The 24,419-nt window shown below is 33.6% G+C and overlaps 1 protein-coding gene across 1 annotated transcript in view; it reads left to right on the top strand.

The window, feature by feature from the left end:
* LOC132548296 (serine-rich adhesin for platelets-like) overlaps positions 1 to 20,394 on the top strand; it is a 76,365-nt gene extending 55,971 nt beyond the window's left edge. Inside the window, exons 14-25 of the mRNA XM_060212151.1 lie at positions 1,038 to 1,213; positions 1,578 to 1,665; positions 2,848 to 3,225; positions 4,906 to 4,938; positions 5,141 to 6,646; positions 9,976 to 10,353; positions 11,545 to 11,640; positions 16,441 to 16,575; positions 17,407 to 17,567; positions 18,261 to 18,392; positions 18,732 to 18,823; positions 19,839 to 20,394. Coding sequence (XP_060068134.1) covers positions 1,038 to 1,213; positions 1,578 to 1,665; positions 2,848 to 3,225; positions 4,906 to 4,938; positions 5,141 to 6,646; positions 9,976 to 10,353; positions 11,545 to 11,640; positions 16,441 to 16,575; positions 17,407 to 17,567; positions 18,261 to 18,392; positions 18,732 to 18,823; positions 19,839 to 20,394 — 3,731 coding nt within the window. The remainder of the gene's footprint in view (positions 1 to 1,037; positions 1,214 to 1,577; positions 1,666 to 2,847; positions 3,226 to 4,905; positions 4,939 to 5,140; positions 6,647 to 9,975; positions 10,354 to 11,544; positions 11,641 to 16,440; positions 16,576 to 17,406; positions 17,568 to 18,260; positions 18,393 to 18,731; positions 18,824 to 19,838) is intronic.
* Positions 20,395 to 24,419: the final 4,025 nt, after the last annotated feature.

Raw genomic sequence — 24,419 nt, 5'->3', positions numbered from 1 at the left:
GGGTGAATCGTATGTGATAAAATGTGTTCTTAATGGTGAGAAGGGAGTGTGATTAACTGTCATAACAGCCTGACCTTTGTATGGTAAGTACTGTAAACAGAACAGCCATTCTGTTTATTGAATCAGTCACAGTTCTAAATCCAAATCCATGTGTATATAGATCTATTTAAGTCAGCAGAAAAATTAAACAAAAATAAATTGATAAATAGATAAAATAATTAATCTTGGACAACATGATGAATTTTAGATAAATATATTAATAAGATGGATGAAGTTTTCTTTTCGTTATTTTACTCTGGGAGAAAGATATGTAAACCAATCATCTTGAATATCAGTCCTTCTGTCCATCTGTCTACATTCCTTGTCTGAATAATTACTCTGAAAGAAATCAGTACTCTAGAATCAAACAGGATATAATCTATCCTTCAGACAACACTTGTTGGTTTGGAGCATGATCTAGCAAAGGTTACTAAAAATAGAATGCCATGATCAAAATGTCATTTTCATGCAATAAAAGACAACATGAAATTCCATTTTTTTTTCAAGTGCCATTTTAGAAAAACAAAATCCCTGTTTGTTCTTAGCATGGGTCATAAAAGACCCATGTTATTAACTAAATATGGAATGAGCACTTTAGATTTTCCTTAGTCACCTCCTAAGCTTCAAAATGTAGGCCATTAGCATCACTGACGAGTCCTAGAGTGACGGAACAGCTGTATGATGCAGTTTAATTCATTTTTTGGCTCTACTGTATTTTACTCTAAATTATCTAATGGTGCTATTCACTTGTGTGTCTTTTGTACAATCTTGTTTAAGTACAAAGTTCAAAATTTCATTCCGTATGTTGGTCGCCCTAGAAAGCAGGAAAAAATTTTATAACCTAGGAAGTGATTTGTCAAAGGTCACGGTCAGTATGGCTGTTGCTCAGCTTAGTTTGAAGTAAAAAAAAGATTATGGTGAAAAAAAAAGAAAAAAGATTTAATTTTACAAATGTAATTACTGTTTATAATTCCTTTTAAACTTTATTGAAATTATAGGATATGAAGAAGATCGCTTTGAATCATCTTCATCGTCATCATCATCTTCATCTGAAGACGAGGCTCCACCTCCAAAGACGAAATCAACGACCATCACAGGGTTTGATGATGAAAAAGATGACACACCTCGTGACAGAAAGTCTAGACCCAAAACTGGACTTGATCACAGACGAAAGGTAAACTGCCACAACGACATCTCAATATCAAGATACACTGAAATTTTAATGATTTTATCAAATGTTGAGGGACAGTTTTGTCTATCAATTCTTTTACTTTGAAACTTGTCATTTCATAATACATTAACTGATTGTGAACTTATAGAGATGGTAAGAAATGGCAGTTGTTGTTTAGCATTTACTTACAGTTAGATTTTAAACGTCTACATCTATCAAAATACTGTGTAAATCTTGAAAAGTTTAGATATTGATCCCCAACAACTAGGAAATAGTGCTTGTGTTAATACACCTTCTGAAATAGTCTACCCTCATGGTATTTGAGCCTGACGTAATGTATACAGTTTATAACTGTTCTTAATTCCAGATTGAGGCTTTTTCCTCAGACAGTGAAGGAGAGGTAGCAGTTAAGAAAACCTCTTACAGTCAGAATAAAGATGACAACTCCAGTACAAGTAAGTATGTTACCACAGCAACTAGTATATCACCATAGCAACAAGTATATTATCATATAGTAACATGAATGTTGTCATGGTAACCAGTATTTCTGGTTTTTGTCGCTTCAGATTTGTGCTGTTTTGATATCGTGATCTTTATATTGTCTGTGTTAACAGATGTTAGTATTTTGTAGACTGGTAAATATGAATGTACACATGTACTTGAATTTTCTTACTGTGAACACTAGATTGTTTTTACATGAAATATGTGTGCACTTTTGTCTCTGTATATTTTGTTTCCTGAAAAGAAAGATCAGAAAGCACACTTTTAATTATATGTAACTGAAATATGTGTGTACACTTTGTCTTTCTGGATATTTTGCTTTCTGAAAAAAACAGACCAAAATAGAAAAAACTTGTGATGAGGATAGACCATGTTTGATATATATATAGTGACCTAGGGAGAGAAAATGTGAGTACTGACTTCTGCCTCATTCAGTGTCTCGCTCTGTTGAAATCTCTTATCCAAAGAGTGTACAAAATACACACATGGGAAGGACAGTACGATTATGTGGAGACAATTTATCCCAAGTGATGAATGAAATTTCGTCATACAGCTGTTTTGTCCTTTTATGGCTCTTCAGTGATGAAGGGGTCAGAATTAAGAAGGAAAATAAGAAAAAATCAATATACCTTTAACAGATTTGAAAAAGGGTAATTCAAATTTGGTGAATTAACATTGAGTATATGTACATCAGCTTATATTCTTAACTCGTGCAAACATAGCAATATTTTGGGAGCTGAAAAATGCACCATGTCTTATATACAGGACTGTTTTATCATAAATATTTTACCCAATATCACACATTGTAAGCAAAATTATCAAAAAAACAATTTTTTTGATAGTCAATACCACAGCTTTTAGACTAAATGTAATGCAATTATTTATTCTTCAGACACAAAGGGAACATACTTTCTCATGTGGCTTAATACAGGATGATGAAAATAGCAATAGTTTAAATTTTACATTAGAGCAAAATTTATAGGTGGGCTTATTACAAGGCATGGGCTTATTATTGAAAATATACAGTAATGATACATGTATAATAGGTTATGAAAGTGATGGTAATGAGACAGAGCTTTCAAACATCATTTGTGAAGGATTTGTCACAGGAGTTTGATTTTCTGTTTTATCATTAGTGGAGACCCTAGTCATTACGACTAACACAGCAGATAAACCATTAGCCGGAACTGACGCTAAAGTTTTCATCATTCTAAACGGGACGAACGACAAGTCCACAGGAAAAATCTGGCTAAAGAAGGGCAAGTTCCGCAGAGGAAAGTCGGACGTATTCACAGAGAAGGTTGCAGACATCCAGAGCCCAGTGAAGGACATCGAGATCGGTCATGACTGTAGTGGAGGTTCCAATCAGACCTGGAACTTACAGGAAGTGTATGTGTACTGCCCCAGAACAGGAATCAAGCAAACATTCCCCGTCTATAAACTTCTGACACACGAAAAACCAAGTGTTTCTGTGACAGAGCAGCGATCTGTGAGGAGGAACGTGAATGAAGATGGTGAGGATAGAGTTATGTCCCTGTTATGGATTTACTGGAGTTATTCCCCTTCCTTATGCAGATTTCTACAGGAAATTCACTTCAATAGGTTTTTCACCCTCTTGTTTACAAAACGCTGCACACATTTGAATAGAATTAACATGAAAGGCTGCTCTCAAAAAGTTTTTGAGAAATTTCTTGATTATCTTATTAGTGAAAACTTAAAATATTTTCAAAAATACACTGCCTGTCAGGGAGGGTCAAGCAAGAGACTTATTTTGTAGAATGTTCAAAAATACAATTCATACTTTATAATTTAACTGATGAGATTGACCACTTTGAAGATTGATTCTTCGAGTGATAGAAAAATCTTTCAATTTATAGAAATTTCTGTAAAATATTACAAAAATGTCATATTTAAAGATTTCTATCTATCAATAATGATAAACATATACTAATGGATTAGAAAAGTGTTAAATAATTATCAAAAGAAAATCACAAGTCAATTTGAAATCTGTTTTAGTGAATTTTGAAATATTTGTCTGAAAGAGTGCTGGGGAAGTGACAGATAGCAATGTAGGCATTATGCTAATTAGTTCTACATACATACAATCATGCTCAGTCTATCATAATTATCCACTTTTAAAGATTTTAAATAAAACTTCCAATCATGAAAAGAGCATAAATAGTTAACTTGACCCAAATTAATCAAAATATTTAAAACTTGCTTCAAATGTTTTGATATTAACTTGTGCTTCCTGGCAGAAGATGGCCTCTTTTGAAATATTTCCCGTAAAAAAAAAATTTAAGATCATCTGCACTGGGAAATTTTTTTCATTTGAGTTTATGAACAGCTCAGAGTTCTAAATTTGACACTTGCTTGCTTACAATGTACTGTTTTGTTAAATTGTAGTGCTGGTTTTGTCTGTGACTTATATTTTCACAAAGCCACTGTGTACATACTGATGTTTTAAACCATCAACTTGTGCCTCTATCTATTCTTGTTCAACTTGGATGTATATTTTATTTCACTGTTTTTTGTCTTCTTGTGTTGTTTATCTTAATGAGTGTCTTTTCAAACAACAAACAGGGAAAAAAAATAAGAAAAATTTTTTTAATATATTGCAAATCAGACATAATCTAGATTTTTAATGCTAATCATGAACTTGTATTTCAAAATTGAATAAAACATTTCTGTCTGAAATGTTCAATATATGCATGGTTTAATATTCAATAGTGACATTTAGAACTGATCAACAAGAACATCTTTTAAACAGAAACATTTTTCTGTCATTATTTATCATAAATTATTTATCTAACTTTTTAAAATGACTTCAGAATAATTCCGACAAGACATGTATAAAAACAGATGGTATGATTAATTCTGTCAATCTTTACAGTTTTCACATTGAATCTTCAACAGCATCAGTTTACACATATCTAAAGTGTATCATAGGTTTAAAGGAACATTGGTTTTATTTACTTTTTGTCTGTTTTGTGATAAAATGGTTTTTCTACATCCACAGCAAAAATGAACTAAATGCTGAAAAATATGTAATACAGAAAAGAAAAATAACGATGAAAAAAAAATTTTTTATAAAAAAAAATTTACTTTGTGATTTTATAGAATTAAAATGCTATTTGTAAATAACAGTTTTGTTTAAAAATGACAGACAAATTTATCAATCTTTATTTCCACAGATTACCGAATGCGCCGAAGCAGTTCGAGCAGGTATGTCACTTGAGTAAGAAATATATTTTTGCGTGAAAAATTGTGTTAATCTTTTAACGAAAAAGTTACTGTCAGTTGTCAGAATTTCGTTCTCATCAGAAAGGTTTTGGTAATTTTCAATCTTTGTATCATAGGTGTACAACTCCTGAGTTCTGCATTATTCTTGATAAATGATATCGCAAGGATTTTGATTTGACCTTTGACCTATTTTCAGCAGTTCTTCCTCATCTTCATCAGAATCTCGTCATGAGACAAAGAAAGAAATAGCCCTGTCTGTTTCAGTGGATACAAGGACGGAGATGACTGAGTCGACAGAGAGACCGCAATCTTCTGCTTCGTCCCACTCTGTTGAGTCCCAGCGCGAATCACGTGCTCCAACCTATCCAACTCTGACACCCACTGTCGCAGGCACACAACAAGCCTATTCTAAAGAGTCAGCAGAAGCAGCTCGTGAACGACCTGAAACACCTGTTTCATCTTCTCTACAACGTTCACGATCACCTTCCCCATCGAGGAAAAGGACACCCTCCCCACCTTCACCAAGAAGACGCTCTCCCTCCTCTTCCTCATCTAGATCATCTTCCCCTTCAACAAGGAGATCACCTTCACCAAAGAGGCGATCACCTTCCCCACCTTCACCAAAGAGGCGATCACCCTCCCCTCCTTCTCCACGCCAATCATCTCCCCCAAAATCCCCTGAGCGATCCCCCACCCCACCTCGTCGGGAGGAGTCGCCCTCACCTGTTATTTCAAATGTACGTTCTGAGACTGAGGATAAAAAAGCAAGGATGATTATAGAAAGAAGCAGCGTTGCATCATCAAGTTCTTCTAGCAGTGAATCTGAATCGGAAACGACACAAAGAGAGGACAGGAAATTTGTAAACCAAAGTCAGAAAGAGGAGCCCATCCCGGAAATGTTTTCTTACGAACGCCCTTTCCAAACTAGTGAGAGAAAACAACAAGGTATACAGGAAACACCGCGCTCAGCAACTAGTGGGTCTAGTTTTGATTCCAGTGCCGACTCAAGTGACAGCGAAACAGAGACTGAAACCACTGTCTCCCGACCAGAAGCAGCCACTATATCCCAGGTCAAGGCAGAGGCACCTGTGGTTACTAAGGAAACTCCAGCCGTTGAAAGTACACCTAAGGTTGAATCAAAAACATCAGACAGTGAGACTGAAACTCAGACGGAAACAGAGACTGAAACAGAGACTGGGAGAACAGCTGATACACCAAGTGTTGTCAAACCTCCATCACACAAACCAGAGGTCAAGGACACTCCAAGGTCAAGTTCTAGTGATTCTTCTTCTGACAGCGAGACAGAGACCCAAACAGAGACAGACACCGACACAAAGCGTAGTGTACCGGAGCCACAAAAACCTCCGTCACCAACAGCCACACAAGTCTCTGAGAAGAAACCTGTTACCAGCAGCAGTAGCAGCTCGGGATCCGATTCTGAAACAGGAACTCAAACTGAGACTGATACAGAGAAACAAGTGAGGAAACCTTCAAGTCCGCCTGCTGTTGCAGAAGTAAAATCAGAAAATGTGAAGTCATCAACAAAATCAAGCAGTAGCTCTTCTGGCAGTGAAACTGAAACACAAACGGAGACGGAGACGGACACGGAAAGGAAGGTGAAAGTGCCGACGCCCCCTCCTGCCCCTGTGTCCAGCACTAACGAGAAAAAGGAGGCACCAAGGAAGAGCTCAGGTATGGACTTGATTTATCTGTAAGCATTAGGTCAGTAGATTGTGGCTGTGTGTAGTCTTTAGTGCTGAATTTATTTACTGGAACACAGACTCTAAAAATAGAACACAAGAAATCCACAAGGTATTCCCTAATGTGAATTTTGATGTAAGTCATAAAGCCTTATATGGTATAGTCTTCCATTTGATAATTTTTCTATCTATAGAATTAACTACTAACTTGTGATTTATGTAGCAGTATCTGTGTATCATATCTGGATTTTCAGAAAATTTATAAATATATATATATATATATATTTTTATTTTTCTTATTTCCTAAATGCTTGTAAATATCAAACCTGATTGTCTTACCAGGTAAGCAACTTTCTGTGTTCTCAGGATAGGGTTTGTGATCTAGTAATCCTTTGTTTCCTAATTTATAAAAATGTTTGGAAATATTCTCATTCTTTATATAGGAATAGGTACAACAAGGTTACAGTTCTATAACAAGTTATTTGCTATTTAGAATGATTGAAATTCCTAAATTTTACAGACATCTAAAAAAACTTGTCAAGCACTTGAAAATTTGTAGTATTTGGGAAAGTAGAACTCAACTTTACTTACAACTTTAATCAATCTATTTGAGGAGGTAGGGGCGGGGTGGGGGGGGGGGGGGAAGAAATTAAAAAAAAAATAAAACATTATTCACTTATTTATGTTGAAATGGCAGTATGTGAAAAAAAATTCACAAAAACAGAACTTTGCATCCATAATATGAATTGAATACTTAGATGCAGTGATTTGGTTTCCTCCTAGTTGTGTGTAGTCACTTCTATCTATACTTTAACAACATTATCCAGCCTTTCCCATAAATTGTTGTTTTCTTGTTTTAACAAAAATATTATCAGTGTTGTATTTCAGGTTTTGATATATATCAGCCACATAGCATTTATAACATTTTTTTTATATTTTACTAACAATTAGGTAGTCAACCTTTCTATAGGGGTCACCTAGCTGTTCAGAACCTCTGTATAGTGACCTGTAGAAAATATTGATATCCTAACATAAGTGATTCTCTCTAGAAAGCATGAATACCCTGTCTAAAGCAACACTCTCTAAAATATATTGAATAATCTGACTGTAGTGACCCTCTCTAGAAAACATATAAACACCTGTCTATAGTGACCATCTCTTGAAAGCATCAATAACCTATATATAATGATCTATTTAGAAAAAAATCAATAACTGTCTATACTGTCCCCTCTAGAAAACATCAGTATCCAGTTTCTAGTGATCATCTCAAAGATATGAATTACCTGTCTATAGTGATCACCTTAATTAACCAAACCCTCTGTATACTCCAGAAAAAAAAATCATCAAACTGTCTATAGTGACCACTTCCAGAAAATATCAACAACCTGTCTATAGTGACCACTTCCATAAAATATCAACAACCTGTCTATAGTAATCACCTACTATCCATACCCTCTATATCAACCACCTCCAGGAAATATATCAGTAACCTGTCTATAGTAATCACCTTCTATCCATACCCTCTATATCAACCACGTCCAGAATATATCAGTAACCTGTCTATAGTGACCACTTCCAGAAAATATCAACAACCTGTCTATAGTGACCACTTCCATAAAAAATCAACAACCTGTCTATAGTAATCACCTACTATCCATACCCTCTATATCAACCACCTCCAGAAAATATCAGTAACCTGTCTATAGTAATCACCTTCTATCCATACCCTCTATATCAACCACGTCCAGAATATATCAGTAACCTGTCTATAGTGACCACGTCCAGAATATATCAGTAACCTGTCTATAGTGACCATCTTCAGAAATTATCAACAACCTGTCTATAGTAATCACCTTCTATCCATACCCTCTATATCAATCACGTCCAGAATATATCAGTAACCTGTCTATAGTGACCATCTTCAGAAATTATCAGTAACCTGTCTATAGTGGTCACCTGCTATCCATACCCTCTGTATATAAACCACCACCAGAATGTATCAGTAAACTGTCTATAGTGACCATCTTCAGAAATTATCAGTAACCTGTCTATAGTGGTCACCTACTATCCATACCCTCTGTATATAAATCACCACCAGAATTTATCAGTAACCTGTCTATAGTGACCACCTTCAGAATGTTTCAAATTTCTTTTCAAGAAAACTTTCCAGAAATGTTGTATATAAGTAGGAACAATAACATTTTCCATTTTACACTCCCTTATTATCTAACATTATATCTAACATATATATATATATATATCTGTAACCTGTCTATTGTAACCAACTTTGTTGTTATGTCTTTAAGCCTACAACCTTTTTCACGGGCATGGTATTATATAGACGATAGAATAGTGACAGCCTTTTGTCCACTTAACAAATGTATATCGCTAGAAATCTAGACAAGCCTGGTACTTACTGGGATCTTAATTTATTTCTACCTGACTAAACTGGTACACTCTCATATCCGACCTGTTGATGACAGTCTGGTTTCAGTGACCTGTGTATTACTTACCATTATCATGAATAAGTTTTCTACGCTAGCTTCCTTTTTATATTTACTTCTTCACCTGATGTATAAATAAAATTGGCTGCAAGTTTACAAAGTCAGCAGTATTTAATTCTTTATTTAAGAAAATATATCTTATGAGTTATCAAACTTTTTTTTAATGTGAAAGGAAATACTGTTAATCTATAACCTGAACATTGATTCCTTTCTCGATCAAAATTTTATGTAATTTTATTGTAATAAAATTGTAGAATTAAATTTCTGTGCAAAAAGATTTCAAGAAATGTTAAAATCATGGAACTAACATGAAAATTTCTCAAGTTACACAAAATATTTTTATACCATACCATGCATTTTAATGGAGATTGAGCATACTTAATGCGAAATTTCATTTGCTTTAAAAGTATCTCACTAAATTAGGTTGCATTGGCCTTTTTTTTGCCATTAAGTCTAAAAAAGTCTAACACGTGCCAAAATTAGGTCAAATCTATCATCTTTCGATTGTTTCATCTAAGCAGGTCTAATGTATCGTATTGCCACCAAATTTTATTTCCTTTTGTTTGAACATCTCACAGCAATTTGGTATTTATTTGTCTACAATTATGTTACATACGTTTTGTCTTCTGGATAACCAAGGTCCTTTTTGATTGGATAGTTAGTAAGTTATATTTTGAAATTCAGGTTTGAATCAGAAAGCAATTAACATATAAAAATAATAAAAGATTTTCAAAATGACTTTCTGAAATTTGGAAAAAAAAAGGTTTTAAAGATAATAAAGATTTAAGAATAATTTTCAAAACTTTTTTTATTCTAGATGAGACCTTTATAATTACCACGGTAACATCTGACAAACCCTCAGCAGAAACGGACGCTAACGTCTATCTTATAATTAACGGCACAAATAACATGTCAAGTGAAAAAATTTGGCTTAGAAATGGAAAATTTGGACGTGGTCAGAGGCACAAATTTTCCAAGAAACTTTACGGAATTTATAGTCCTATAAAAGACATTGAAATCGGGCATGACTGTAGTGGAGAGAAACCGACGTGGCACCTGCAGGAAGTTCAGGTGTATTGTGCACGGACAAGTATTCAACAGACCTTCCCTGTGTATAGGTTACTAGCCCAAAATAACCCAAGCCTGGTCGTAAGCGAACAGAGATCTGTACAGAAAATTATCCCAAGTGAAGATGGTAAGACATATTTGTATAAAGTTTGGTCTTTTTCTTTAAAATCTCTCTAGTTGGTTACTATAGACAAGTTTCCAGATATTTTAGCAAGTGATATAATTACAAAGTTTTTTTTTGTCAGACCTCACCAAAACATTCCTAAAAAGAGTGAGATTTAAGTTTAAAACATTCTCAGAAATATCTCCTAACTCTAATAAGGCCTCCAATAACCCAAAACACCGACCCTGGTACTGAAATGCATGTGTTAAGCTATGGAAGTCAGTGATACAGCCTCCAGTACCCAATAGTCTCTGTTAATTACAAAATATTCACCCCTTAATCAACCCATGCATGATAACCCCAACCATGTCTGTTGATAACCCACCATATCTAATGATAATCATCCCATGCCTGATGTAAACTTAACCGTTGGCTGATGATAAGCCCACCCTTGTCTGATGATAAGCCCACCCTTGTCTGATGATGACCCCACCCTTGTCTGATGATGACCCCACCCTTGTCTGATGATGATCCCACCCATGTCTGATGATGACCCCACCCTTGTCTGATGATAAGCCCACCCTTGTCTGATGATGACCCCACCATTGTCTGATGATGACCCCACCCATGTCTGATGATGACCCCACCCATGTCTGATGATATCCCCACCCTTGTCTGATGATAAGCCCACCCTTGTCTGATGATGACCCCACCCTTGTCTGATGATGACCCCACCCTTGTCTGATGATGACCCCACCCTTGTCTGATGATTACCCCACCCATGTCTGATGATAACCGCACCCATCTCTGATAATAAGCCCACCCATGTCTGATGATAACCCCACATTTGTCTGATAATAACCCCACCCATGTCTGATGATAACCCCACATTTGTCTGATAATAACCCCACTTATGTCTGATAATAAACCCAACCCTTGTCTGATAATAACCCCGTCTTTGTCTGATGATAAGCCCATATATGGCTGATAATATGCCCCTGTATTAGTAAACAAGCCTGTATATATTTGAGTGTGTACAGACCTTACATATTCTGCCTTCCCTGTTTTGTTTCTACAGTAGAATATTATCTATACATACAATTCTATTGTTATTTGCACAAATTCAGTGTTCTTGCTTTACCCCTCTCAGTTCTGTTTGAATCTGTGTTTAGAAGAAAAAACTTTTCCCCCAAACAATATTTGTGTTTTTTACAGACTCTGACAGTAATTCAGGAAGTGACAGTGATAGTGACTCAAGCTCTGGTAGTGAGTCAGAACTGACAGAGGACGACAAGAAAAAAATTAAAAAAGGTAAGATTTCCGCCAAAACATTCCTCCCCAGAGAACCATCATTACCACAGAGCTGCCATATGACCAAGAAAACATATATCACACGAAAAGTTGATTTCTCTGAATCTCAGTCTTACATCGCATTCTACAAAAGATTTCAAATTAATTTTTGCATTTTTATTTTTCTGTTATGTTATTTTATTTTTTTGTCTTGAAAGAATATGTATTTGTTTGAGAATATAAGTGTCCATATCCCAACAGCAGTCAATACAGTTTGTAAAAAAAATATTTCAAAAATGAAACAAAAGAGGATAAAGAAAAAAGAAAATATTAGATTCGTATAATTTTCCTGGCCAAATGTTCTGATTATACATCATAGTTTGAAGATTTTAAGTCATTATACTGCAATATTGCCTTTGAAATAAAGAGGCATAATTCATCCATTTAGAGTGGTCTCCCTTGATCAAACAGAGCCCAACAGTTGCTAAAACTATACTTTTACTATTTTCTGAATTAAAAGCTAAAATGTTTTTTTCAATACCAGTCAGGACTTTATGAAAGCAAACAAATACATTGCCACTTACATACACAGTTAACTGAAACACAAGACCTTTGATGCTTGGGTGTGTGATGTACAAACGTATTGGTCAATTAGCGTCAAAAAATTAAACGTTTTCTATGATGGTTCATACCCATGAAATATTAAAAGTAAAAACTGGTGTTTGCTCAGTTACATAATTCTTTCTTTTCGTTGTTATCATTGGAAAAGAATTTTAGCTTGTTTAGTGCTAAGATGCCATTTTTTCTTAATTACATATATTGAAGTTACAGCTTACCATTACATGCTAGTTCAGCTTAAAAGACTTTCTACAACATATTGAATAAGACTTTTTATTTCAATTCTCCAGAAGTTAAACAATTTTTTCCATTTTAATCGCTAATTAATTTAACATCCGTATATTAACAGAGGAGTGCTGTTTGTTTCCTGTTTGTATATGTAAATAAGTTATACAGTAAAAGTTGTTGTAAACATTCTAAAATGATGAATTCAAACAAATAATAATAGATTTAAAACTGTTTATAAAATTTGTCTATCAACAGCTAGTGGTGCAATAAACAGGTCCAGTTATGATTTCTCAGAAACAGACATTCGGGAATGAATGAAATGATGTCAATTACATCTTGTTTCAGTTGTAGTTTTTTACTACAGATATATAGTTCTTAAACATGGCTGTAAGGAAATACATGTTTAAAAAATTCAAATTAAGTTAAATGAATATTATCATTAACACAATAAAAAGTAAAAATGATATCTATACTTATCAAAAAAGTGTGTTAATAGTCTGGAATTTTGGAAGGATAACTCCGTTGTTTTTACCTGTTCTTTTCTTTTCTCAGGTTCCAACGTCACCTCGGAGCCTTTATAAGTGTATATTTGATTTAAGAATATAATTTGCACAGTTTAATCTGTCCTAATCTGTGTTCTATAACCTTCTATAACCAAACTAGTAAATAAACGTTGTTGTACTAAGTAGTCACATTCAATGTTTTCAAAACAAATTATCAAATTATATATATTCTTGTAATGCGTTTTTTTTTTTTTCAAACGGGCATATCATATCCATTAAAATTTTTGTTTGTTTTTGGGGTGTTTTCATGAAGATTGAATCGTATCATTTTCTCTGCAACTTCCGAATTTCTCTGATTTTGACTGTTTGAGAAATTTTGCTCTGTTGTGCTTGTAATTGCTAGCTTTTAGAAATCCTGCCCTTTATGCCTTTTTCTCTGTAATTGATCAACATCTTGGATACTTTGATACTTTAAAGTTGTTTGTGGATTCACTATGGTTACCTCTAAGTAGTCAGGTTATCATTTAGTGACAACATACAAATCAAATGTTTATTATAGTATCTAAGTATTGGGATTATCATTAGCTGGAAAAAGTCTATTGACATCAAGTTATTGAGAGTACTGAGAGCAAGTATTTTGACATCAGTACTGAGAGATCTGAATGCAAGTATTTGATGTCAAAGTACTGAGAGTACTGAAAGCAAGTATTTTGACATCAGTACTGTGAGATCTGAATGCAAGTATTTGATGTCAAATTACTGAGAGTAATGAAAGCAGGTATTTTGACATCAAAGTACCGAGAGAAATTATTGAGTATTTTAACCTCCGTGTATAGATTTTAAGCAGCCATTTTGATATCACAGTCTGTTAAAAACACCACACAGTGGTTATATACAGATATGAATGATGTTTAAAAAAATTATTAATTTACTGCCATATGTAAGCATGACTTGTGTGTCATGAAGTGAATTTTAATTTCTCTTTTCTTTAATATGTTATAAAACTGTTTGCTTTTAAAAACTAAAATTAATCAAAGCCAAGTACCAAATCTAAAATCATAGAGTTAGGGGCTTAACATTTGCGGTTGTTTGATATTAATCTTGATTTTTAACTTGACCTAAGCTATTTAAGGAACTGTAGCTCTAAATGTTTGTGTTGTACATTATCCAGCCAATGTTTCAGAACAGACCTTACATTGTGTCCACCCACAATTTGTTACTTAAAATTGTCTTTCTACTGTCTAACTGTTACAGCCTTCCTTTCTATTGAACAATGAATACTAACATGCTTTCGTCTTTTTTTTCCTTACGTTTTTCCATTTAAGTCTGTAATACAGCAGTTTGCTAACAGAATATGGTTGAAGGGGAAAAGATAAAAGGATTTTTTCCATTTTTTCCCCAACTCATTTCTGACTTTTTTTTTTTATATAATTTAACTATATTATATAAAATATAAATGATGGGGTTTAATGCCTATAAGAAGAAGATTTAATGGGAAACAATGTAAAAAAATCTCTCTGGACCTGAGAATGATCTATTAAATATTTATACATTTCCTGATGAAGTGTTACTTTGTCACCTGATAATTATAAAGCTATATATTAAGGGAAAAAACCAAGAAAATGGAAAAACATAATCACAAGCAGTACTATATGTCCACTGATGAGGTGCCTAATAATTCATAACATTTAATACTATTTTCTCCACAGGCAAACTTGACCCAGCTGTTTTCAAACGAAGCCCAAATTTCTTCAACTAGACCGTAACATTATCACATCACATTTTTGCTTTAAAGATAATTTTCTTTTATTTATGCATAGCCAGTCTTAACCACTTTAGTTCATGGAAAACTTTGTAATTTTACTGTATTAAACTGCATGCAGGAAAAAGGGACTTCTGTCATATCAATTTAACATATGATAACACAAAAAAGCATTTGGTTATATCCAAATATCTGAGTGTACTGTTGTGAAATCTTGATACACTTTCAACTTTGGTTCAGTGATGTGTTTGGAAAATTAAAGAGGTTTAGGTGACGAAAATTAAGTAAGATATCTTCAGAAATTTTTAAGAAAATAGGAAAATTGGTCCTTGTATCATATTGAAGTAAACAAGTAAACAATGTATGGGACATTTTTGTATAAATAGATCAGGATGCATGGCTTCTGTTTATACTTTTAATTTCATGCTGTTAAAATTACCATTATTTTGTAATTGGCTGCTTTTGCTATCTTGATAACAATTGGAAAAAGGCTTCAAAGAAATATTTTGATGTGATAGGTAATTATGTGTTTATCAAATTGTTGAAATGTTCCATTGAAAACCGAATTAGATAATGTCAAGTTGTTCGTTCACTGGTATTTTTATATGGATCAACACAAAAAGCTAGAAATGGAGATAAGGTTTTACTAACAGTCATATTTCCTCTATTGTGGTGGATCTAAAAACATCCGATATTGAGCCGATTATGTATAATATTAGATTCTCATAACAATGAATTTAGCAATCCGTTGCCTTGCCAACAACAATAAACCTACAAATTGTTAATACACATTCCAACAACTGCTCAAACACATAATAAAGTATTGTTTTTTCTAATGCAAACGTCAGCATTTTGGCATGAAGCTCTTAAGTCTAATTTAATTCTCACATGGCATGATTATTATTTATTTGATACATTGAAAATAATTGTTGTTATGGAGCTCACCCATAGCTACACATGGGAGCTCACTCGGGCCACTATCTGCAAAAGGGACATCACTCTTGTCTTTAGCTACTAAAGGGAGATCACTCCTTCTTTTATTTTGAAAAAATGTTCAATTTTACCAGTTGTCTCTAAATGGGGCTCACTCTTCCTACATATTGTAAAGATAGATTATCTAATACTGCTTTCTATTTCAAAAAGTTCACTATCACTAACTGAAGCTCACTCTAATATATGTAACCTTTCACTAGCTAGAAACCTTGCTTTTACTTACTCACTGACAATAACTATCAGAAACTGTGCAAATCTCAAGAAAAAAGAAAAAAGATCAGACAAGTCACAAATAGTAAGCCTCAAACTTGAATCAAGGGATGACACTCCATGGATGAAATACGGAACTAAATCAGAAGGTATATCTCCTTGTGTTCTCAAAAATAAACGACAAAACACCCCCACCCCCACCCTCACCCTCTATCAGAACTTTAGGGCTGAATTATTGGGTCTTGTCTGCATGGTGTTCTTGATTTAGGAATAAAAACAACCTTGGATGTTTAGTCATTGAAATAAGAATATGTGTAAAATTTAGAATGAAGAAAATTAATTAATTAATTAGCTGATCTATATTCATTAGATATGTCTATATGGTTGTATTATGGAATGAAGTAAACTATCTATTTTGAACACATTTAATATGGAGACTGACTTATTTGAAATTGTTTTTATGTCTGTTATACTTTGCACTATCAATGATTCTATTTTTGATATCAGATTCCACAAAACTAGACCCTCCCAAAGCCAATTTTGCCTTGACAGACAGTGATGCTCCTCATGTGGTTAGCGAGAGTGATGGCACCAAGTTCAATGTGTTCGGCAGTGGAACTGACACAGACAATATGCATGGTGGTATGTACAAATCAAAGGCACTTTATCAGAATTCAGATTTTTTAATTAGATAATCAATACCCTTAATTGCCATATCTCATTTTAAAAAAGAGGAATTTGCTTCTTTCAAATTTTGTTGGTTGTGAAGTCAAAGTCTGGCTATTTTTTTCGGGGGGTGGGGGGAGGGGGGAAGGGAGGGTAGGCTGTTGCACTGAAAAATGGCCCCATTTCCATTTCAGTTTATGTCAAAATATGGCAAAAAATTGTTACTCCTTAAAAATTCCTTCCCAAATGATCACTGTTTTTCACAAAGTGGGATAAAAGGCTGTTTCCAAGAGAGTAGGGAAAAGTCTCTATAGTACTGATACTACCCACACGTAACAATAAGCTCTGTCTTATCTCTAACTGTTCACAAGGATTACCAAAACTGCTGCTTTATTGTTCTACAATAAGCTAAACTTTTATTTGTCGATGAGCCAATCCCTGGACTTATTGCATAATACTTTCCGTATAAAGTTATTTTTTTAAATTTTTGACAAAGCAGTGAAAATACTAGCGCTGCAGTTGAAAGTTTTGACTTATGTGTAAGTGAATTTTTTCTCTGAAACAGGTGTGAAGAAACTCTAATCCTGATGAAGCTTGTTTTGTAACAGTCCTTACCTACAAGCAGGTGGTACCATATATATAGAGCTATAGGTCCATATTTGGTAATAAGCCCACCCATATCAATTTAACAAGACCAATGCTATTGCAGTGTCTAGGTAATAAGCCCACTCCCAAACTTTGGTCTTGGTGCCCTTGGTATCTTGCATGACAAATATGGTAATTACCTTTCACATGTTATTTTTTCAGGTAATGATCCCGACGGTGTGACAGACACTGGTCCCATCAAATCAGCGTACCTGTCTAAGATCGGTGTAAAACCTGGACAACCACTAGAGGGCAGCATTCTACCTAAAGTTGTCGGGGAGACAGACATAGAGCTGAGTGCTATAGCACTAACCACAGAACAGGTACACAGCAATCTAACGGTGTAATTATTTTCAAGACTGAGAGTCCTTTACAAAGAAAATAACAATTGAATTCAATAATGTATACATTGTGAGATTGCAATCAAATAGAGAATATTCACTATACATTATGCAAAACAAAACAAAAATAAAAAAATTCATTCGGTTATGCTGAAATTTAATTGTAAATATTACAAAAATCATTTTACTATACTAAGTATTATGTACATATTTTTTCCTCAAATGTAAAAAAATTACGAAATTTATTGAATTATGTGGCTAGTGCACCTCCTAATTTTGACATTTCCTTCAGTCAGTTTTGATTTTCCTCTGTCACCACTAAGGTTTAAAATTCAGGCTTTAATTAACATTACTGATGAGTCCTAGAAGGATGGAACATCTGTATGATATGGTTTAATTCATTATTTGGCTCAACTGTACCTTACTCTATAATTGTATAGAAAAGTGTTATTCATTTGTGTGTTTTGTCTTGTATGACCCTCTGTAAACAGTAGACAAAGTCTTCCCCTGTATGGAGTTTTGTGTGTCTTGTATAACCCTCTCTTCCCCTGTATGGAGTTTTGTGTGTCTTGTATAACCCTCTCTTCCCCTGTATGGAGTTTTGTGTGTCTTGTATAACCATCCATATTATGTAGCACAAACGTCGTATTGACTATAGCTTGTATCCATTGACAGGTGAAAGAGCTGGGTTCCTACATTGAGAAATCAAAAAGCATCAAGTCTATTTGTTTGAGGAACTGTGGTATTGATGATGACAAGTTTGACAAAGTGGTTGATAGCATTGAGAGCACAGAATCAGACGTAAAGGTTTGTCTCGACTTCTGACCAGTTAATGTTTTGTCACATAACACAGTTCTAATAAACCAATATCATGTGATTTCCTGACCCACCTGTATATCAAAGTAATTGTGATGTCATAACAAAATGGTGTCCCTTTATCGACTTAGCAGTAAAACAGCGAGTCCAACATATATCACAAGGACTTGAATTCTTAGTAAGATTTTAGATGACATAAACAATATAACAGATGTAGATTCTCACATTCGAGTCCATTTTGTGATGAGAAATTTCTTTAGTGGCATTATTTTATGATATTTTTGCCTAAATAAAACTTTTCTTTAACGACCGTTTTATTGTTCGCACCAGATGCTGAACTTGAACCTGAACAAGCTTGGAGACTCTGCGGCTGCTGATCTAGCTGATTTATTGGGGGAGAAATCTTCTATAGAAATATTACTGTAAGTAACTGAAATAATTTCTCTTTTTTAAGTGATCTAAAGTGATCTAAACCATCTCTCACTCCTCAAGTGATCTAAACCATCTCTCACTTCTCAAGTGATCTAAACCATCTCTCACTTCTCAAGTGATCTAAACCATCTCTCACTCCTCAAGTGATCTAAACCATCTCTCACTTCTCAAGTGATCTAAACTGTCTCTCACTCCTCAAGTGATCTAAACAGTCTCTCACTCCTCAAGTGATCTAAACCATCTCTCACTTCTCAAGTGATCTAAACCATCTCTCACTTCTCAAGTGATCTAAACACTTCTCATGTGATCTAAACCATCTCTCACTTCTCAAGTGATCTAAACTGTCTCTCACTCCTCAAGGGATCTAAACTGTCTCTCACTCCTCAAGTGATCTTAACCGTCTCTCACTTCTCATGTGATCTAAACCATCTCTCACTCCTCAAGTGATCTAAACCATCTCTCACTCCTCAAGTGATCTAAACTGTCTCTCACTCCTCAAATGATCATAACCATCTCTCAATCTCTCACTTCTCTATTTTTTATTTTAGCCCTGAATGAAAGCACTTTACATTGACATTTTCCATGCACTATGAACTTTAAAGATGCTGATAAATTGGTATACATTTATTAAGTAAGATAAAGAACGACATTTAAAATTCAGTGTGAATACAGTTTAGTATCATTAAAATAAAGATATCATTCAATAAGCTCATGGCTTCCAATACAGTGATGTGCTTATTACAGGATAATGGCACAAAAATTTGTCAGAACTTTTACTGAATAGCAATAGATATGGGTAGGCAGGACAATTGAAAGAATATTTGCTAAAACTTTTACCAAACGTCAGTAAATATGGGTGGGCTTATTACAGGACAATTAAAAAAACATTTGCTAGAAATTTTACCAAACAGCAGTAAATATGATGTGGGCTTATTTCCTGGTATGGGCTTCTTACAGAATAAGGTGGTGATAACACTTATAAAATATCCATTATTATCATAACAGTGTCCATGGTAACCCACTTGGTGACAAAGGAGTGAAAAATTTACTAATGGGCCTCTTGGACATAGCTGATGGTGATGATGATGATAAAGGCGAGATCAACCTACGAGAGCTGGACCTCGGAGACACAAGCATGGGAGACAATGGCATGAGTAAGGTCGCGACCTTCCTTGAAAAGAACACGACGTTAAGAACCTTAAATCTCAATGGCAATAAGGCTGTGGGTTTGGAGGGATGGAAAAAACTTGGAATAGCTCTTAAGAAAAACAAAACACTACAGACATTGTCCTTAGATTTCAACAACATTGGAGATGAAGGGATCGAAGCCATTGTTGAGGGACTCCGAACAAATCAAACGCTACAGACTCTGGAACTTGAGGATGTTGGTATCACTGCAAAAGGTGGAAAAATGTTGAGAGACCTTGTAAAAGATAACCCAAGTATTTTAGAGGTCACTATTTTCCCAGGGAATAATATTCCTGATGATGTCCGTAGTGATATTAAAAAGTTTCTTGGTTTGAGTAATGAGGCTCACAAAAAGAGGCAGCAGATGGCCTGATAGACTGACCTATATTGCTAGAGTGACTTATATCTATCGGTAACAACCTCGGATAAAGTATTTGGTGCCTTTTTAGGATATTTTGGTAGACATATCTGATATAACTTATCTCTTTCTTAGTGTTTCTTTATTTTAAAAGATCATTTTGCATTGTGTGCTATTTATACACACAGGCAAGTTTTCTTTTCTTATTTACCAAAATTTATAAACTCATGAACTTTTAGAAAACTTGAACTTTTAGACCTCTCTTTCAGAATTAGCATTATATATGAAACTATTAGCTGTAACCTCTGTTGTATAGATACTGAAATGTTTAACTTCTATTTTCATGTTAAGATGTTCAAATAATATTATATTAATAAATGTTTGGTTTATTATATCAATACATCTATTTTCTAACTCTTCCGTCCATATTTAACATGCAAACAGTGATATCTATAGAAGCCTCAAAAGTCTGTGATGAAGGACTGGTTCTCAAAGGGAGACAACTACGTCCATAAATTTTGAATTGGCTCACAAGCCTCGTGTAATCTTCCTATTGTGGCAAAAGGGGACAAAAATGTTTGAAACTGCTGTTAACCTTATTTAAGTCAATTTTAATGAGGTCTATTAAAATTTAAAAAACTGAAGTGTAAGATACTATTTCTCACATGAGAAAGGCAGGGCTTATGTACATTACAGTTTGTCAGAATAACATTCATGCTGATTGCTTTTCTGTGATAACCTTTCTACAATATACATGGATATATATACACAAATCATATCTTTTTAAATGAAAATCATATTTTAATTTGTTTTTATGATATGACATGACATGATCTTAATGAAACATCCGTCCAATTTCTGTAATTTTCATTTTTCTTGATGATTATTAATAGTACACCAAGCTTTTACTGTGTCGTAGGGTAGATCGTAACAAAGCCTAAATATGGATACCAATATATTAACAAAATCAAATGTTTTTATTATGTTGTATATAATTTTTGTTAACATTGCCTTTAAGATGTACATTTGGTTTTTTTCAGTCAATCTCATATTTTTTTCTTAACATTATTTACTATGATTTGTTTACTTTGCTGGTGATAACTGCCGTCAGAATTCAGATGTTTATACAAGAATATGCGGAAAGGTCACTTTAGATGTTTTGCCTTAGAAAATCAGCACAGATCTGAGTTAAACTTAGGTTGGATTATGATGATGTATGGGGCCAAACTGTCTTGAAAAAGATATAGAAGACTATTGAGTTTATGTGTACCTAATTACCTTATACAAGGAAACTTTCCTTGCAATTTCACTTTCACCAATTTCACCCACAAGGTGAAAATAATGAAAGCCAAGTTTGAGGTGAAACTTGAGATGTATGTTTTTATCATTTCAAGACAAATTCAACACTGTGTGAAAAAGTTTTATGGGATGGTAAAAGGAACTTTTGGCAACTTTTGTATATAGTTTTTTTTTTCAAGTTAGTAAATAATAAATGTAGCCAACCTCAGACTGGTAAATGCTTTCTGACCTGTGTTTTTGTAGTTTTCACCAGTCTACTGATTGATGTGTAAGTGCTGATAGTTGTCGAGGATTGTGGTAGTAAGAGATTATTTTTTTCATGATAAATGTGTATTAGATTACCATATGTATCTTTGATCAGTTAAAATAATTACTTAAGTTGACTGAAATGATAATCCTATATTGAGTAATGTTTTTATTTTTATCTAGTTAATATAATAATCAGAAGAGTAGGAAAAAATAAGTGAATTAATTACATTGAGCAAAACATTCAAACATTTAAAATATGACTACATTTCATTCTAAATGATACCCATTGCTTACTTCCAGGAAATCAATACGTGTAAGAAATTTTGTCTTCAGATGTCAGGGCTTTAAGTTCATAGTAAAATCAGAGCGTTAAATTTTTATTTTTCAATTTTTTTTTTTTTTTTTTTTGCAGAAAAAATAAAAAGCTTTGTGGAATATTGTCTCAGACAGGGTTTATTTTACATTATGAAATAATTGTACGAGTTAAAATAGCAGTTTTCTGAAACTGAATTTACATTATTGTTTTATAATTTTATTTGATTATCAGGGGGCAGGGCAGGAGTCAAGGTATGGATGTTTGTAAGGACACCAGGTTTTGTTGACATGATACCTGATTTTGACATACTTTCGCTGTAAGCATGTGGTTACCTGTTTTTTGATAAGTAGATAACTAACGATCAAATTTGTATTTAGTTAATACATACTCATGAGCTTTTTAATGTGTTGCATTTTTTTTCTGTATAAATATATGTACATATGTATGTCCATTTGATATTGCTATAGGCCTGATGCACATTCCAGAAGTAGCTTGTATTTTAATTTGCTAATCAAATTTATTTGATAACCACTAGTGGTAATAGCATACCTCTGTATTCTGTTAATCAAGGAAACAAATCTCCTTAGGATATTTAATAGACTAAATCTAAAATTATACTGTTACAGTGTATTTCATTTCAGATTTATTCACATTTTTCAAAATATAGTTTAATGTAAAAAATTGTAATTTGCATATGAGCTTCAGTACCACTTTTAAAGATGAATTTCATTTTTTCTTTCTTTCATTTTCCCCCCTTGATTACATCTCTAAATAATGCCAGTGTACAACCATAGGTGATGCCTTACAGTTTACACGTTTAATAAGGAAACATCCTTTGTAACTACAATATTGTGATAAAGAAGATTGCTCAATTTTAGGTACTGTAAAGTATCAAGAATACTGATGTGTGGAAACTTCTGTGTTATTTTACATTTTGTAAGCAGAAAAAAGGGGAGATAACCATATAGCAGTCAGAGAAAGAAGAGAGATAATTATAAAGTTGTTGGAGAAAAAAATGGAGATAACGATAAAGTAATAAGAGAAACAAGGGTGATCAGTGATATTAGCAAAATAAACAGGGGAGATCACTCTATAGCCAAAAAGAAACGATGGTGATAACTAAATGTTAAGAAAAAACAAGGGAGATAACTTTAACTCAGTACCTGGTAATTGTATTTGTGAGAAATGGCAAAGGGGTACTTTATAATAAAGAGAAACAAAGGAAGATAATGGCATAGTCTAAACGGAAACAAGGGAGATAACTCTAAAGGAACAAGTGACTTAAAGAAAAACTAAATTATTTTGACAATTTACACTGAAGACAAATAAGATTTAAAGAATTTTTTTAACAAAAAATAAAATAAATTTATAATTAGTATATTTTTTTTAGAAATTTAGATCATAGTATAGTGCACTTGTTAATAAAAGATTTTCTTGCTGTGTAAGAATTAGTCTGTGGTTAAAATCCTAACAAATTATCTGTGATAGATACAAAAAATTTAATATATACGTTGTATGGCTTGCATTGTTATGTGAAGTTAAAAAAAAACAAAAAAACTAACTCTGATCCACACGTCTTTTTTTATAGTCAAATGAGTAACATTAAAAACAAAAAATAAGAATTTTAAACAAATTTTATGCATCAATTCAAGTGCACAAGTCATTTTTTCATGCAAAATGAATTTCAGTTAAGACTTTTGATATTCAATTTAATTTTAAGCAATTCTACTCGGAGAGAAAATAGTGTCAATACTGTTTGTCAACAGAGAGTAAATTTGTGTGGTGAGGAGGCTAGGGTATACATGACATAACCTTAATGTTTTTATTTGTGTGATCTAACATGGAATACTGTTAGAATAGATCATGCCAGGATAATTGTAGATTATACATTTCTCAATAAAGCTATTATGTAGAAATTGTCTTTTGTGGTTTATCTAGTGGGCACATAATGGCCTTGTTTATCAATCATCATTTCTCTTGTCAACAGCGAGGTTCAGAATGGATTCAAATAGAACTCCAACTATACTTGTCTGATCATAACAAAAATCCTCTGAAAACTCCTGTTCTCTACCCCGACACGTTGCTGCCCAAATATGGCGACGTTAAGCCTCTTATTTACTGTAAAGTTGTTTTCCTTATGGTTCATATTTTTGCAGTTTCATTAAAAGGTCGATAA

Source organism: Ylistrum balloti, unplaced genomic scaffold, assembly GCF_031769215.1.
Source record: "Ylistrum balloti isolate Yb309-2 unplaced genomic scaffold, AGI_CSIRO_Ybal_v1 Utg370008, whole genome shotgun sequence".
In the NCBI taxonomy this organism is placed as follows: Eukaryota; Metazoa; Mollusca; class Bivalvia; order Pectinida; family Pectinidae; genus Ylistrum; species Ylistrum balloti.
The sequence above is the reverse complement of the archived record's forward strand: the minus strand, read 5'-3'. Positions and strand labels throughout refer to the sequence as shown.